At 40.3% G+C, this 16,923-nt stretch overlaps 1 protein-coding gene across 7 annotated transcripts in view; it reads left to right on the plus strand.

The window, feature by feature from the left end:
• The window catches only part of NFYC (nuclear transcription factor Y, gamma), a 67,069-nt gene that overhangs the window by 10,480 nt on the left and 39,666 nt on the right, over positions 1-16,923 (plus strand). For 2 of the 7 annotated variants that reach the window (XM_014539525.1, XM_014539526.1), the window contains exon 2: positions 3,335-3,394. The exons of 4 other annotated variants lie outside the window; for them this stretch is intronic. In XM_014539525.1, coding sequence (XP_014395011.1) covers positions 3,335-3,394 — 60 coding nt within the window. Of the gene's footprint in view, positions 1-3,334; positions 3,395-9,342; positions 9,633-16,923 lie in introns of those variants that run through there. One more of the 7 variants, XM_005866033.2, reaches the window with a different exon arrangement.

Below are 16,923 nucleotides of genomic sequence, written 5' to 3' on the forward strand. Positions count from 1 at the left end.
AATAATTTTTATTTCTTAAAGTATTAAAAAGAGTATTACATATGTCTCCTTTTTTTCCCCCCCTTGACATTCCCCCGGCTCCTACCCCCCCGCCCCCCCGGGTGTCTTGTGTCCATTGGTTAATCTTATATGCATGCATATAAGTCCATCGGTTGACCTCTTAATCCCCCCCCCAAACCCTCCCCAGGCTTCCCACTGTAGTTTGACAGTCTGTTCAATGTTGCTCTGCCTCTGCATCTACCCCTGTTAATGATTTTTTTATCTCAGTAGGCTCTTATTCTTAGATTTTAAATCTCCCAAGAAGCCTTCTCTGACCATCCTGAAATTGAGTTAGGTCCTGGATTAGGTCCTATAGGACTATGCATTTGACCCTATTGTAACTCTTAACAAGTGGCACTAGAATTGTCTATTTTAATTTTCCAGTTATAATAGACTTTAATCTCTTTGAGAACAGGTGTTACGTCTTGTTTAGGATCCATAGATCTTAGCACAATGCCTACACATATAAGTATTTATTGAATGAATGAAAGTATCCTAATCCTCACAACCTTGCAAGATGTTTTACGGTTTAGGAAATTGGCCTTTGTGAGGTTAAGTAACTAGCCCAAGGTTACTCAGCTAAAAGGAGGTGAGGAAGGATAGAATCCAGATCTGTCTAGTTGCAAAGACGGGGCTTATTTTTTTCTTGCTTCTCCACATGGCTGCTCTTTTTCATCTTGTCTTTACATATTTCTGTCAAGTGTTCCAACAGCTTATGCTAATAACCTTATCCATAGCTTCTGAGGCAGCTTGTGCCATATTTGGATAGTTTTTGAGGGCTGAAATAAGTCCCTCTAGAATAATTTTCCATCCACTGGTCTTAATTTATGCTTTGGAGACTATAATTTATTTTTCTAAAAGCAAATAATTCATAATTTATAATCCACTTAAGGTCTCATTTATTAGTTTATTCATTCATTTATAGAGCAACCATTTACTGAGCACCATCGTTAGGTTGGTTTCTTATTCTAATGATGTCATTTTTCAAAATGTTTGAGGATTGTCTTCAGACTTTTGTCTGATTCTTATGAAAATGTGTTGACACTTTTTTTTAAACCTTGAAGGTGGATTTGATTGGGGAAATAGCTAATAGTTGTTTAGGACCAAGCAAGGTGAAAAATATGGGTCAGAAGTTCCAATCTGACAGTCCTCAATTTTCTTTGGCTTGCCTATAATTTTTAAAAAATTTGAACCTAAGTTGTAATGGTTCTGAAAGAGAGAATGAGGGTAGTGGTACAAGTAATGGGTTTAATGGATGTTCTCTGTGATGCTATTGACAATATTTTAAAATGGAAAATATTGCAATTATTAATATGGAACTGGTTAAAAATTATGACACATCCTTCAGTGGAATACATTTTAATTATAATAAATGATGAAGATGTATATTTGATATGGCAAGTTATTCCCATTAATTTTTTAAGTGAAAAAAGGTTACAAAATGATTTGTATAATATTTTCCAATATTGCAGGAGACTGCCTCATATCTTATTTGCGTAAGAGAAAAAAATCTCTAAAAGTACATAACCTAAAATACTAACAATGCTTGATTCTGGGTGGTTGGATTAAAGGTGTTTGTAAAAAAAATAACTCATCCTCCTAACCTATAACAACATCAGTGCAAAACAAACAGCTATATACATCTATCTAATCTATACTAATAAAAGGGTAATATGCTAGTTAGACCAGAGACCTTCGGGATGTCCTTCCACATCTTCTATACTAATAAAAGGGTATTATGCTAATTAGACTGGGAAACCTTCCGGGAAACCTTTCCCGACAAAGCCATGGTGGCGGGGCCGAGGCAGAGGCGGTTAGGGGCTATCAGGCCAGGAGGGGAGGGCAGTTGGGGGCGAGCAGGCCGGCGGGGGGGCAGTTGGGGGCGAGCAGGCAGGCGGTCAGGTGAGCGGTTAGGAGCCAGCGGTCCCAGATTGCAAAAGGGATGTCCCATATTGGGGAGGGTGCAGGCCGGGCTGAGGGATCCCCCCCCACTCCCCCCCCTCGTGCATGAATTTCGTGCACCAGGCCACTAGTTAGCATATAATAATGCATACACATATTTAATATTCAAATGATATGGCTTTGTGTCCCCATCCCAATATATGAAAAGTTTATTTTTTTAAAATATATTTTTATTGATTTCAGAGAGGAAGGGAGAGGGAGAGAGAGATAGAAACATCAATGATGAGAGAGCAGCCTGATCAGCAGCCTCCAGCACAACCCCCCCGGGGATCAAGCCCGCAACCCTGGGCATGTGCCCTTGACCGGAATTGAACCCAGGACCCGTTGGTCCGCAGGCCGATGCTCTATCCACTGAGCCAAACCAGCCAGGGTTGAAAACTTCATTTTCTCTAGAGGTTCTCTTCTCTGATATTTCCTGGGACCCCCAGGTTTACTTATTAAGTCTCAAGGGGTTAGTCAAGGATACCATCAATAAAATGTTCAGGCCACTGAAGAGCCTAGTTTCTTTGCTGCTATTTTTGCTTCTACTTTGTTAACAGTATAACCTCCAAGATCAGGAGTACTGAGCAAGACCCTGGTTTTGGCAGGAATTAGCATGGTGGTTGAGACCAACTTCTGCCATAACTTTGGTCCTTCAGTCATTCCTCAGGATGTCAGCTCAAGAGCTGTTTTAGCATCTACTTTTTGTGTCCAGGATCTGGCTTTTGCTTCTTTTATTCTGTCTGAAACTTTTACTGCAGTGGACCAGCATTGTTCCATGGCCCTTGTCAGTTGGAGCTGAGTAGTAGTTGCCCCTTTAGATGGGACATGCACTCTCCAGTTTTCTGAGTTCCTCATCACTCCCCACTCCCTGTTATTTCATTGACACTGTGGTTAAGGCTAGGTTTGATTTATATATCTGTTCTGAGCACTGGGGATGTACGTGTATATAAATAAGACAGTCGTTGCCTTCAGAAAGCCCTTCTCTGGTACAAGAGAGATGGTAAAAAGTAATTATAATATGTGATAAGTGCTATAGTCAAATATATAATTAGATATTAATTGAGCACCTATAACATACCAGGTATTAATGCAGAGTGCTTTTACTTACCTAAGCCTCAACACTTTTGTTAGTTGGTTATTTTTTCCTCTCTACACATGAAGAAGTGAGCTCAGAGATGGTTAATTACCTTGGCCAAGATCATACAGCTAGTAAGTATAGGTAGCTATGATTCAAAATCAAATTTCTGACCAAGAGCATCAGTTCCCACCCTGCCTTCTTTAAGAGCATTAAAGCTTGAATCATGTAACCAGAGACATTGGTTTTGTCGCAGAGTGATCTGGTTTTTTTTAGGGCAAGACAGTGTACTTAACTGGTATGAAGGGCTGCCGAGATCCAGGACCAGGGAAGACTGTAAGTTGGAATCCCAGAGATCCCAGGAGGCTTTTTGTCCAGGCTAGAGAAGGGAAAGCTATAGTAAACAAATAGATCAGACTGCCAAATGGGAATTCTAGGATAATTTGGTTCACTTCCCACTAGCAACTTGAATTCTACTAAGGTGACTATTGATGAGAAATAGGGGTAGAGTGTGTGATGTTTATTTTTTGAGAACTGCCAAGAACTAATAAAAGCTATGTCAAAGATCTTCACAAAATATCAACATAAATGCTTGGTTTAATCTGATACATCAAAAGCAGAGTCGAAGGGTAGGCTTTTGGAAGACTAGGCATACCTAGGCCAGAATTGGTAGTGAAAGGCATGAATTTCTGACATAAAAACGGGGAAGATTTTTAGTAGCAGCTGGTAGTCCTCCCACACTGCCCTTTATGGCTCAGGAGTTGCTTTCTGCAGGGTTGCAGAGTATGCTGGAGATGAAAGAGAGACATTCCCTCATAGTAGCTTTAGGACCTTAAGTCCTGTGTAAAACAAGGAATTTGGATTGGATGACTTTAACACTTTCTGTTTTTTTCAGTGCTTATTCAGTACTGTATACTTTACGTATGTTATTAGCTCATTTAATTCCTACCCTGGCTCTGTGATATAGATGGTGGTATCCAAATGTTACAGATTAGGAAACCGAGGCTCAAGGTTGGTCCAACGCCATACAATCTATCCTATCTAATAATAGACAAACATGGTAATTAACCATACCTCTGCTACGCTTCCCATTGGCTAATCAGCAGGATATGCAAATTAACTGCCAACAAAGATGGCGGCCGGCAGCCACGCAGCTGAAGCGAACATGCGGCTTGCTTGCTCCAGTGATGGAGGAAGCCAGGGTTCCCCGCCTGCCGCAGCCCAGCTCTGAGCTCTGGAAGCAACAATGTTTCAATTATAGAAGCTAAACAAACCCCAGATACCTGCTTTCAGCCAGCCGGGGCCTCAGAGCTTAGAGCGCCAGTGATGGCAACAGAGTTTCAATTATAGAAGCTAAACAAACCCAGATACCTGCTTTCAGCCAGCCGCGGCCTCAGAGCTGGAGCTGGGCCTCAGAGCTGGAGCTGGCTCTCAGCTCCAGTGACAGCTATAGAAGGTAAATAAATCCCAGAATAAAAAAAAAAAGAGGCTGGGAGCTTCAGTCGCTGGCCAGCCTGAAAACGGCCCTCAGCCTCTCACCCAGACTGGCCAGGCACCCCAGTGGGGACCCCCACCCTGAAGGGGGTGTGACCAGCTGCAAACAGCCATCAGCCCATCATCCAGGCTGGCCAGACACCCAAGCGGAACCCCCACCCTGATCCGGGACACCCTTCAGGGCAAACCAGCCTCTATCCTATATAGTAAAAGGGTAATATGCAAACTGACCCTAACAGCAGAATGACTGGGAATGACTGGTCACTATGACACACACTGACCACCAGGGGGCAGATGCTCAATGCAGGAGCTGCCCTCTGGTGGTCAGTGTGCTCTCACAGGGGGGAGCTCTGCTCAGCCACAAGCCAGGCTGATGGCTGCCAGTACAGCAGTGGTGGTGGGAGCCTCTCCTGCCTCCTCAGCAGCACTAAGGATGTCTGACTGCAGCTTAGGTCTGCTCCCCGCTGGCAAGTGGACATCCCCCGAGGGCTGCCGGGCTGCCAGAGGGATGTCTGATTGCCATCTTAGGCCCAATCCCCCAGGGAGCAGGCCTAAGCCAGCAAGTGGTCACCCCCGAGGGGTCCCAGACTGCGAGAGGGCACAGGCCGGGCTGAGGGACCCCCTACCCCCGAGGGCACAAATTTTGTGCACCGGGCCTCTAGTATATATATAAAACCCTAATATGCAAATAGACCGAATGGTGGAACAACCGAACAACCAGTCTCTATGACGTGTGCTGACCACCAGGAGGCGCGTTCAAATCATGACGGGCATCAGCCCTGCTCGCATCTGCTGCTGGTGCTGGCCTCAATTGCTCCGCCGTCGGTGCGTGGGAGCGACGGCGGTGGGGGGAGCGGGGCTGTCAGCAGACAGGTGACTGGGGGCTGTGGTGGGAGGGGCCAGGCGGGGGTGTGGAGTATGGGCCGAGACCCGCCCCTGTGCTCACCTCGAAGCCCACAATTCCTTTCAAGGTGCACGAATTTGTGCACTGGGCCCCTAGTTAATTAATAAGTAGAGGAATCAGAATTTGAATCCAGCTCTGCCTGACTCCCGAGTGTTATTTTGCCATAGTGACACTGATTAATAATCAGTGATGTAAAAATGTCTTTCCTATTATTCTGCCTCCCGCTCCTCAAATGAGCTTCTTTGCTTCCTTGAAGCTGACTTGACCCCCACGTTTTGGGGTTAAAAGAGGGTGTGGTGTGTATAAGGCACACACTGGCCTGTTGACCTTCCGCTTTCTCTTCCCAGGCTGGTAGTTATGCAGAATCTGTGATCTAAACTTTTGAGAAAAAAACTGCAATGTCTGCAACTCTGTAGCTTCAGAACTCGCCCCACAACACACCCTGTTAGCATAACTAAACTCTTGTTTAGATACGATAGTGAAATTGCCATGCACTCCCTTAATATTTTTTTACTGATTGATTTTTTTTTTTTTTAACAGAGGAAGGGGGCAGAGAGGAAGGGAGGGAGAGCAACATCAATTTGTTCCAGTTATTTGTGCATTCATTGGTTGATTCTTGTATGTATTCTGACTGGGGATTGAATCCACAACCTTGGTGTATCAGGATGACATTCTAATCAACTAATGTACACTACTTCTAATGATTTAGTTGTTAGTTATTTCAAGTCCTTATAAGTTACAGATGTGATTTGCTACTGGCTAAAGACTCTTAATAGTTAAGTAATAAAATTTGTATCAACTTGCCCTGGACATTGTGGCTCAGTTGGTTGGAGCATCGTCTGGTACACTGAAAGGTCGAAGGTTTGATTTCTGGTCAGGACACATACCTAGGTTGTGAGTTCGTACCCCATTTGGGGCATATGGGAGGCAATTGATCAATGTTTCTCCCTCTCTCTCCTTCCCTCCCTCTCTGAAATCAATGACAATGTCCTCAGATGAGGATTTAAAAAAAAAAGTGTCAATTTATGTGGTCTGTGTTTTCAGATACTTAGCTAGATCTCTAACCAACAGATAAAATTCAATGTCAGATTTCTGATTTTTAAATTAATGAATTAATGAAATTGGGTATAATGGTTTATGCTCTCTGTATATACATTTGATACCTAAGTATTTCCTTGGATGTGTCCTGAAGTGCTCCATGTTTTGGTAAGCAGTGTGATGCAGGGGAAAGGGTTCTGCCTAGGTGAGACCTAAGTTTGCATCCTAGATATATGGCTCTTTTACCTATAAAAGGGGATTGGAGAATTGGAGGGATAAAGTATTGAGCATAGAACCTGGCACTAGTTGGTGTTCAGAAATTATTTCATATCAGTGTGGGATATGAGTAGAATGTGTGTAGAGACATTAAAGTGGCAAAGTGATAGGATAGGCAGCCTTGCTTCTATTTCAGGACTCACTGAATCTCTGCATATGCCCATAATGAACTCTCATATGAGATCAACCGAGGTATTTCTAGAAAAGATCTAGTCTACCTGGTAAAACAGATGTGATGGTTAGTCCTGGGCTACTTAGCTTTAGTGGGAGGAAGCAGATCTGAGGAGATTGTTAAAGGCCTTAGGTAATAGTGAGATGTTTCTATTTGAATATTCTGTAAAAAAGAAAAAAAGAGATATGTTAACGGATTTTCACCATATTAGGATGCTCCTCTTAAAACCTAAACAGTTGGACCCAAAATCCTTAAGTAAATCTTCGACCAACACTGGTAAACTTTAGGACCCCAGAATGTCTTCAGTAACTACAATACTGCAGGTTTCTCCCGCTATCCGAAAGTAGATAATTTCCATGTAAGCCATAATAGTGTAAAGTGAAGAAGCAATCACCTTAGGATACATCTTGCTAATAGATGCCCCAAATAACTCGAGATAAAGCACAAATGCTCACAGATACAGTTTAAAGCTGGTTGATGCTTAGATGCTTAATGTAGTTCCTGTGGAAGGAGCTTGATGCTGCCACTCCCTCTGCTAAGGTGTTTGCAGCAAAACAGTGACTGCTATTTTTGCTTTTCTTCGTAAAAGAGAAATCCTCTTCAATTTCTTTTGGTTAGTGAAAACAGGTACTAACGTAGGTCTTTTATAAAATGAAGTGGCGTAAAGCGAACTTTCGAAAAGCAGGGGATACCTGTATTTACAATAGCTCAGGCTGAGATCATCCCTGCTGTTTATTCTTGAAAATGTGGTAGAAAAATTTACCCTCTGTATCAGCAATTTTCTACCAGTGGGCAAGAGACACATTGATGTGCTGCAAGAATTTTTAAAACATGCAATACTTGACTATTTAGTCAGGGACACCAACCTCTTTTACCTTAGATTGTCAAATAAAAAAATGACAATCCAACAATAGCCATCCAGTGTGAATGAATCAAAATTATACCTATTTTTTGTTAGATTGGCAAAAATGTAATATATTTTTTGGTGTGCCGCAGAATTTCAGTAATTAGTTTGTATGCCATGAGATGAAAAGGGTTGAAAATCACTGCTCTATATCAAAACTGTAATATATTTTTTTTATTGATTGGTTTTGAGAGAGAGAAACATCAATTTGTTGTTCCACTTAATTTATGCATTCATTGGTGGATTCTTGTATGTGCCCTGACTGGAGATCAAACCTGCAGCTTTGGCATTCAGGACGGCACTCTAACCAACTGAGCTACCTGGTCAGGACCAAACTCTGTGTAATACTAAAAACTAATCAACATTTTATGACCACTCTAAGTAATTTAGTTAATCCATGATAAATAAATTTGTTAATCCATCAAGCTATAACATTATATTCACTGATGTTCTATCTTCTTTGCCTTCCCCCCCCTCCCCATCTTTATCATTATATTTCCCTCTTGGGTTCCTGGTAGACTTTTTGGAAATGCCACTGTTTTTGTCACCAACTTCATACATTGCCCCAGAATTTTCCTATTTAGATTAGTTTGTTTCAAAATAAAGTGATTTGCCCTGGTATTAATATGTGCTTTTAAAATAACTGTGGACACGATGACAGATGCCTTTTTAGAAATCTTGCATGGACCTATGAACCAGGAGGTCATGGTTTGATTCCTAATCAGAGCACATGCCTGGGTTGTGGGCTCGATCTCCCCCGGGGAGGGGGGGGGTGTGCAGGAGGCAGCCGATCAATGATTCTCCCTCATCATTGGTGTTTCTATGTCTCCCTCTCTCTTCCTCTGAGATCATTAAAAATATTTTTAAAAAGTCCTGAAAACCATTGTATGGCCATTGATACCACTCTTTGTTACTGTTAAAGAAGCTGTATTTTCTTTGGAGCTAATGGAGTACCCCACCCAATTTTTTTTTTCTTCTGTTAATGTTCAACAGAAAACTGAAGATAGTTAAGTCACAACTTTCCGATCTTGTGCACATTGCTTCTCTGGTTTACTGCCATACGATACTGTAGCAATATCTTACAGACATCTTTGATGGCCAATCAGAAGCAGTTAAATTACCTTAAATTTTTAAATGGAACTCTGACAGCCAATAAGAAATCCTTTGGGTGGGAACTGTAACAACCCTTTCGTGTGATTTTAAAAACAATTCTAAATTTGCAGTATTCTCTGTTTTGGAAGCACTTGAGGCCCTACTGCATCTGCTGTGTGCATTTGCTAGGGATTTCCAAGCTTTAAGTTCCCTGTAGTTTGAAGTCTGGATCTGACCCCTGTTCTGCTTCTCAAGGTAACTTTAAAACAGGAAGTGTGCAAAGGAGGTAACTGATGACGTGAACAGCCAATCATGGCTTTGTGTTCTTAGCCAATAAAACAGTTCAGCCAATGGGACCACTCTGGAGGCAAGGTTTGGTGTCAAATAGCATGCTAGATTGAATGCCTTTGACTGTTAAAGTGGAAGGAGGCTGCAGGGCTTCATTGGAGCCTCGGAGTTTTTCACTGAGGCAGGGGTCAGCTGAAAGACAAAGAAAAATGGCGAATAGTTTGCTGGGGGGTGGGGGGACAGCTGTTCGGGTTTTCACTGGAGTGGACATTCCAGACTCAGGTTTCTGCATCTCCTGCTGCCTTTTGTTTCCTCCGTCCTTTTTGGGGGGAGGGATAGGAGTGACTTAAATTCTCCCTGTCCGAGGAGATATAAATAACTACATGTAAAATTAATGCAGTTCCCGGTAAGTTTAATTCTTTGTTCTGTGTTAAAATGGTAGAAACTGTTTAGCTTCAGAGAGTGTAGACAAGTTGCACTGTTTCAGAAAATGGCCACTTTACATTCCATGCATACCTTTTGGTGCACCTAGAATACCTTGCTCTGTTTAGATTTTGCATGCCCTTCAACCAGGATTTCTTTTCCTAGTTGAGCAACAAGATCAGGTACATGAAAAAAGGCTAATAATTTCTCAGGGGCATACAGAAGCAAAGCACTTTCTCTTTGCATTGGGTAAACTTAACTGTTTTCCAAATAATTTTCCTTTGTTCAAGTGCACTGAAGCTTTTCTACAGAATAAGCTGAGTTGTTGTAAGACTTTTTCTATTTCCATGTACTTTATTGACATCTGTATTTTCAGAGATGGACGAAACACTATTGCTATTCTCAATTTGTGTTAAAATATGATTTGCACTGATGCAGGTTCTAATGGTGAAGGCCCACATGCCAATGTGAAATTCTCGCATAACTTTCTTGATTTACCTGTCTGTGCTTCTAGAGTCTTATAAGTACCAATTAGTTAAGTAATAATCTTTGTTTTAAAATGCGCATTTTAACATAGAATGCTGGTTAGAAGTATACTTCTCCACTATATTGGCAGTGACAAGAGCAAATCTCTTTCCACCAATTTCACACATTTTGTCAGGTGCTGTTTTAGGTCTTTAAAATGATGTGAGCAAAATGCTTTTCATTTTCTGTATGAAATATTTAAGTCCTAATTTACCTGCACTTTATGAATAGGAAAGTTAAGAGTATAGGCACTCTGTCTTTTGCCCTTGAAATATTTTTTTCCTTTTTAGCCTATGAAGCTAATGCAGGTTGCTAATCAATAACGAGCCAGTTCCTGTGAATAGTGAAATCTTCCATCCCATGTACTAAAGATCTATGATGCACTTGATTTTTAAAAAGCAATTCTTTGTTTTCTTTTTATTTGCAAGAATGGAATGAAGGTCATTGGAACATTTCTGCAGCAGATTCAGTGTGGAGCAGTGTGGCAGCCAGCAGCACTGTCTCTGAGTAGGGAGCAGGCCCTCTTAGAGGAGAAGTTTGGAGGGTGTTGATTTGCCTTCCCCTCACTTCCCCTTAAGTAAAGGATTTACCCGAGAGAATCGATAGGGGATTAGATTTTGGACTCTTACAATTGGAGTGGTATAGCAGTCAAAGTTGCTAGATGCAGGCTTCTGTTGTTGCTCGCAAAAGTGACCTTGAAAAACTGCCGAGGAGTTGAAAGATTGAAGGACAAAGTTTGTTTATACAGATTTGGACTGAAAAGCTCTATTTAAGATGAGAAGAGACTGTACTTGTGATGTTCAAGTTGAGTGGTTAGTAGGAATATGTTATAGATTCAAATTAGGAGTTTTCAAGCAGTAAGACAATAGGGCTGTATTCATTTCTCCCACTCTTATCCATTCCCTCCCCCCAGCAAAAAAATTCTAAATCCTTTTGGTATGATTGTTGAGTGAACTTCCTAACAGATTCAGAATTCCTTGCATGCTACCTTGTCTTCTGTGTAATTTAGAGGGTTCTTAGTGAAGAATGGTATTTCAGGAGTTCAAAGTAATGTTTGTCAAACTTCTTTTGGGAATTGGAATGCTTATGGTAAGGAAACAGTCATTCTGGGAAGTTATGTCATAAGAGAAAGTATGATTAAGGATTACATTTTAACATTTTAATTTAAATTTCTTTTTTTTTTTTACAATTCATTGATTTATATGTTATCAGTTGCTTTAGGTTTTATATATAATTTAAAAAACAATTCTACATACTAATTGACTCTATTGGCCCTGGAGCAGGGGAGACAGAAGGTAAGTGGGGCACAATATGAGGCCTAAATAAAACTCTTTATATTAAGAACTTTGTGGATTTCAATTCTTGGAGAGATATCTATCACTATCTCTAGCCTGGATTCCTAACCTTCTTAGGGTCATGGACTCTGAGAATCTGACCTACTACCTGGAAGGTGCATATAGGCATGCCTATGCAAAATCCCTGGTCACTAGGATATTTTCCAGTGGATATTAATGGTATTTATATGATCTCTGCATTTACACTTTATCAGTGGTTTTCAACCTTCCTAATGCCGCGACCCTTTAATACAGTTCCTCATGTTGTGGTGACCCCCAACCATAAAATTATTTTCGTTGCTACTTCATAACTGTAATTTTGCTACTGTTATGAATTGTAATATAAGTATCTGCTATGCAGGATGTATTTTCAGGGGTCGCAACCCACAGGTTGAGAACTGCTGATACTAGATCAATATTTCCCAGAGAAATTAAAACTCAACTTCCATAAGGAGCAAAGACCTTCTATAACTAACTGTAACTTAGACTAGGGGTGGTTGTGTGTGGGTGGGGGAGGCTTAGATAGGGTCTGAGATTTGGGCATTTATTTACTCTGATTACAGTATTTGAGGTAGCATAGTGCAGTAGCAAAAACAGGCTATTTAAAGTCAGGAGACTTGTATCCAGGTCCCTTCACAGCTGTCACCAGCTTTATGAGCTTGGGCAAGTCAGCCATTTAGTGTCAGCTTCCTCACATGTAAAAATGGGTCCTAAAAATAGCACCTTCCTATTTAGTGGTGAGTCTCAAATGAGATCATGTATGTCATAGTGCTTTGCAAATTGTGAAGTGCTACATAATCTTAGTTGTTACTAATTCAAACTATTAGGGGGTAAGTGCTTATGATGATAGGTGTGGCATCAAAGGAAAAAAATGCCAGTATTTTAACATGTTTACAGAGGAGTTTATTTAAATCCGACACATTTCTTTTAAACTGATTCTACATGCCTTCACTTGCATATTCCTATTTATGTTGACATGACTCTATGTAATGCACTGAGACCATCAAACCTTCCCTTACCAAGATTCCTATGAAATAATTTAAACCCCTTTGTCAGAAATTATAGGTCTCAGAATAAGATGATATGGGAATGGTGATTTTTTGGAAACCCTTAGTAAATTTTGGAATCTCTCAGATAAAATATGGAAACCGGTTTCAATATGATACTGAGATTTGCATTATAATTCAGGTATGTTGTAATAGTTGCAGATGTTTACCATCAGAAGTTACATTTTTAGTTTACGTACCAAATATTTATAAAGTAAACTGGGAGCCATTATTTTGTTTGCTTTGTGGTCATATGATCTCCTTTCCGTCTGTTTTCAAGCTTGGAAGACAGTTAATAGCTTGCACAGTAGTAGCAAGCAAATAAATGTTGGACTGAAGAGTTTAAAAAAAATAGGTCTTTCACCAAAATATAAACATTAGCATAAATGTCACACAGTTGATGCCCACTGTGAGATACATTTTCAAGATAAATGGTGGAAACCCATGGGGATCTGGTTCTCACCCATTTTACATACCCACTGTCCCTTATTTTTAGGACTCTTTTTTTTTTTTTTTTTTTTTCCTCCTTGGGGTGGGGTGGATATTTTGTGATCTATTTTATTTCCTGTCCTATTAAGTCACTTCCTTTCAGTCATGGTCAGTCAACATTGATGTCTGCCTCCTTCCTGTGCATTGAAAGAATCATATTCAGACAGAATAAGGCCTGGCAAAATTGGCATTGGCCTCTCCAAATAAAATTCCAGTTCCAGGGATGTATATGTTTGAAAATAGCAGTCATGGTCACTGTGGGCTTTTTGTTCCTAAAATAAGATGAGGTCTCCTTTAAAGAAGCTATATACATACTTTTGTGGAGACTTCAGTTACTGAAAAAACATTCTTAAAGCTAATCATTTATAGATGGTCTTCATGAATGAAGTTATTTTTGCCTATTCCTAGCCTTAATAATACATGCAGTTTGTGTGAGTGTGTGTGTGTGTGTTTGTGTGTGTGATTATTTATTTTGTTAATCCTCATCTGAGGATATTTTTTTCCATTGATTTTTAGAGAGAGTGGAAGGGAGGGGGAGGGAAGAGTAAGAGAGAGAGAGACATAAACATCGATCAGAGAGAGACACATTGATTGGTTGCCTCACACATGCACCCCAACCAGGGCCCAGAATTGAGCCTGCAACCGAGATACATGTCCTTGACGGGAATCAAACCTGGGGACTCTTCAGTTCATGGGCCGATGCTCTATCCACTGAGCCAAACTGGCTAGGGCTGTATATTCTTTTTTTTTTTTGAATATATTTTTATTGATTTTTTACAGAGAGTAAGGAGAGGGATAGAGAGTTAGAAACATCGATGAGAGAGAAACATCAATCAGCTGCCTCCTGCACACTCCCTACTGGGTATGTGCCTGCAAGCAGTGTACATGCCCTTGACCAGAATTGAACCTGGGACCCTTCATTCCGCAGGCCTACGCTCCATCCACAGAGCCAAACCAGTTAGGGCGGGCTGTATATTCTTAAATTAGGTTCATGGAAGTCACTGAGGGATCTAGTCGAGTTCCCTTCTTGTAAAATGGGGAAGTTGAGGCCCAGGTAGCTTAGGTGCTTCAATTTTTCAGCTTTTTAATGCCTGGTTTGTGTAAGTTCAGAGATTTAGCTCCCACTCAGTTTATTCCATGTTTCTTATATTCCTTTAGGTTGTTTTTCCTTTTTATTTTTCTTATTTCTCTTCCTTTTGATATATCTATACAGGTTTGCTGTTTGAACACAAAAGGAACAAAGAGAAAAATGGGCCATGAAAGAGGTTCAGAAGTCTCCATGTAGAATCTGTTGGTTAGAAAGTCTGCTGTGGCAGCAGACTTCCCATCCCGTTGAGATCTGAAGATCTCTTGCCTCAGCCAGTTGCTTATTCAGAAAGCTGAGAATCAGCTAGGAAGCTAATGTTGCCCACCTGGCTGAGGTGTCCCAGAGAAAGTGGTACTTTTATGCATTACCAGGAAGAAGGTATACAAATATAACACCTGCATACCAGTTAGTTGTGTTTTGTTTTGTTTTGTTTTGTTTTTGTTAATACTCCTCAAGAACAAGCTAATTCCCAAACAAGTTTGGGCCTGGTTCTTCAAGTGAGTTGTAAAGCTAGTCTATTTAATAAACAAAGATCCCAGGATAATTTCAAGGTTTTGACAAGTCTGAAAAGAAATCATTATAAGTATACTCCCCAAATAATATTTTAATCATGCCAACTTTAATCTTTACCACCAGCAAGGTGGCATTGTATACCAGCACATGTGTGTTTGTGTAGTGTGGATTTGGTTTTTGTTCTTATTTTGCATATTCTCTGATAGACCATAATATACTTGAAATTTTTAAATTTTTTTTTTGTAGTTGGATTTCTTTATATATACATATATGTATATATATGTATACACACACACACACACATTTCAGAGAGGGAGAGAGAGAAACATCAATGATGGAGAATCACTGATCTGCCTGCCTCCTGCACGCCCCCTACTGGGGATCGAGCCCCAAACCCAGGCATGTACCCCTGACTGGAATCAAACCCGGGACCCTTCAAGTCTGCAGGCCGAAGCTCTATTCACTGAGCCAAACCGGCCAGGCTATAATTGGATTTCTTTTCACCACCTTCATTTATTTGAACAGAAATTATAGTTTATTGAAAGAATGAGAGCTTAGATGGTGTAACTTAGTAATATTTAAGTCCTGAGGTATATTGTGACTGAAAATTATAGGAGACACAGATAAATAGTATCTACTTCTTATCTGTATTTCCCAGAAGCTTAGTTTTCTTTTTAATCTGTCCTTTCTGCTGCCTCAGTATTGGGCCCAGCTCTTTAAAACTTGGTTAGAGCCTATTTTTATTATCACCCTTATCTTTCTGTCTCTCCCTTTGGCACATCCCAAAGCCAGACCCCACTGTTCAGTAATTGACAAAGAGTTTTTCTCTATTTAGAGTGTTTACTATAAATTAAATTTTTTGCACCCTGCAATGAAAAAGGGCAGTTGAAGGATAAGAAATGAAGATAAATTCCAGTGTAAAGACAGAACTAAAGAAAAAACACACCTAGTAAATGTTTAACTTTAAGAGGCAAAACATAGCTGTGACCTTGTGTTCTTTAGTTCAAAGGGAGAATAGAAACTAAAATAACCACAGCAAACAGCAGTGCTGATTCACCTGGTTATCTTTTTTTTTTTTCTTGAAAGTGCTATCATTTTGATCTGTCTCCATAGTTTCAATGAAATAGAAAACTAAAGGGAAAACCTGCTCTACTGGAAATATCCAGATAAAATGAATCTTTCCTTTATTTATCTAAGGTATATAGTTCTTACCTTGAGAAAATTCTAAAGTTGGATGCTTTACACTTCCTTTCACTAATTCACCATACATGGATGGAGACTTCAAAAATGTATACAAATAAAACTTTACTCCAGGATTTAACAATCTGGTAGGGGAGATAGCTATTGTATATCAAGTATATGAAACCGAAATGGAAAGTACAAACACAGGACACAGAATTTAGAGGAGAAGAAACCTTTAATGTAGGAGGGTAGATTAACTGGGCATTGGACTCAGGGAGGTAGGGACAAGGGCATTCTAGGCATGGGGAACAGGAGGAACAAGGTCATGGTTCAAAAAGTGCAGTGAGGCTGAAGAGAGCAGTAAGTGGTCTAGTCTGTTTACAGCATAAGGAGATGAGTTACGGGCAGAAGGAAGTGGAAAAAGAAGTGTGGAGAAGTAAATTGGGTCAGATGTTGGAGGGCTTTGACTACCTAGCTACGAAATTCAAACTGCCTCTACTTGGCATTGGTGAGCTGTTGAAGATTTGGGGTAATAGGTTGATGTGGCATTATCAGAGCTTTGCTTTTATAAGATTTGTTAATCATTATATAGAAGTGAGTAGAATTTGAGTAGCAGACACTAGAAACAGTGAACAATGCAGTGGGTTCACATACTAGATTTACAGCCCTTATTGGATTGTTATGAAGGTTAAAATAATATCAAGAGCTTAAAATCAGTCCTGGTATACAGTGAGTACTAAATGAGTATTAGCTATCATCATCATTATTTTTACTACATGGAGGTGATGAAGGCCTGAATAAAGTTAGTGGCAATGTGAAGAAAATCAGGAGATAGACACTGTTATTACAGAATTTAGAAGTTGATTAGAAATTGTTAACGTAAAAACATTCAAACCTGTAAAGAATTTTTTGTGAGTTTATTTGAGCCAAACTGTCGACAGTTGCTAGGAAGCAGAACCTCAATGAATTGAGATAATGCTCCGAAGAATGGCGGGTTACATCTATATTTATACATTGCAATCAAAGGAAGGGATGTAGGTGGGTTACATGAAATCCATTGGTGATAGACTAGAGAGGCGGGAGAAAGCAAAGCGGGGG

This window comes from Myotis brandtii, unplaced genomic scaffold (assembly GCF_000412655.1).
Source record: "Myotis brandtii unplaced genomic scaffold, ASM41265v1 scaffold220, whole genome shotgun sequence".
Classification (NCBI taxonomy): domain Eukaryota; kingdom Metazoa; phylum Chordata; class Mammalia; order Chiroptera; family Vespertilionidae; genus Myotis; species Myotis brandtii.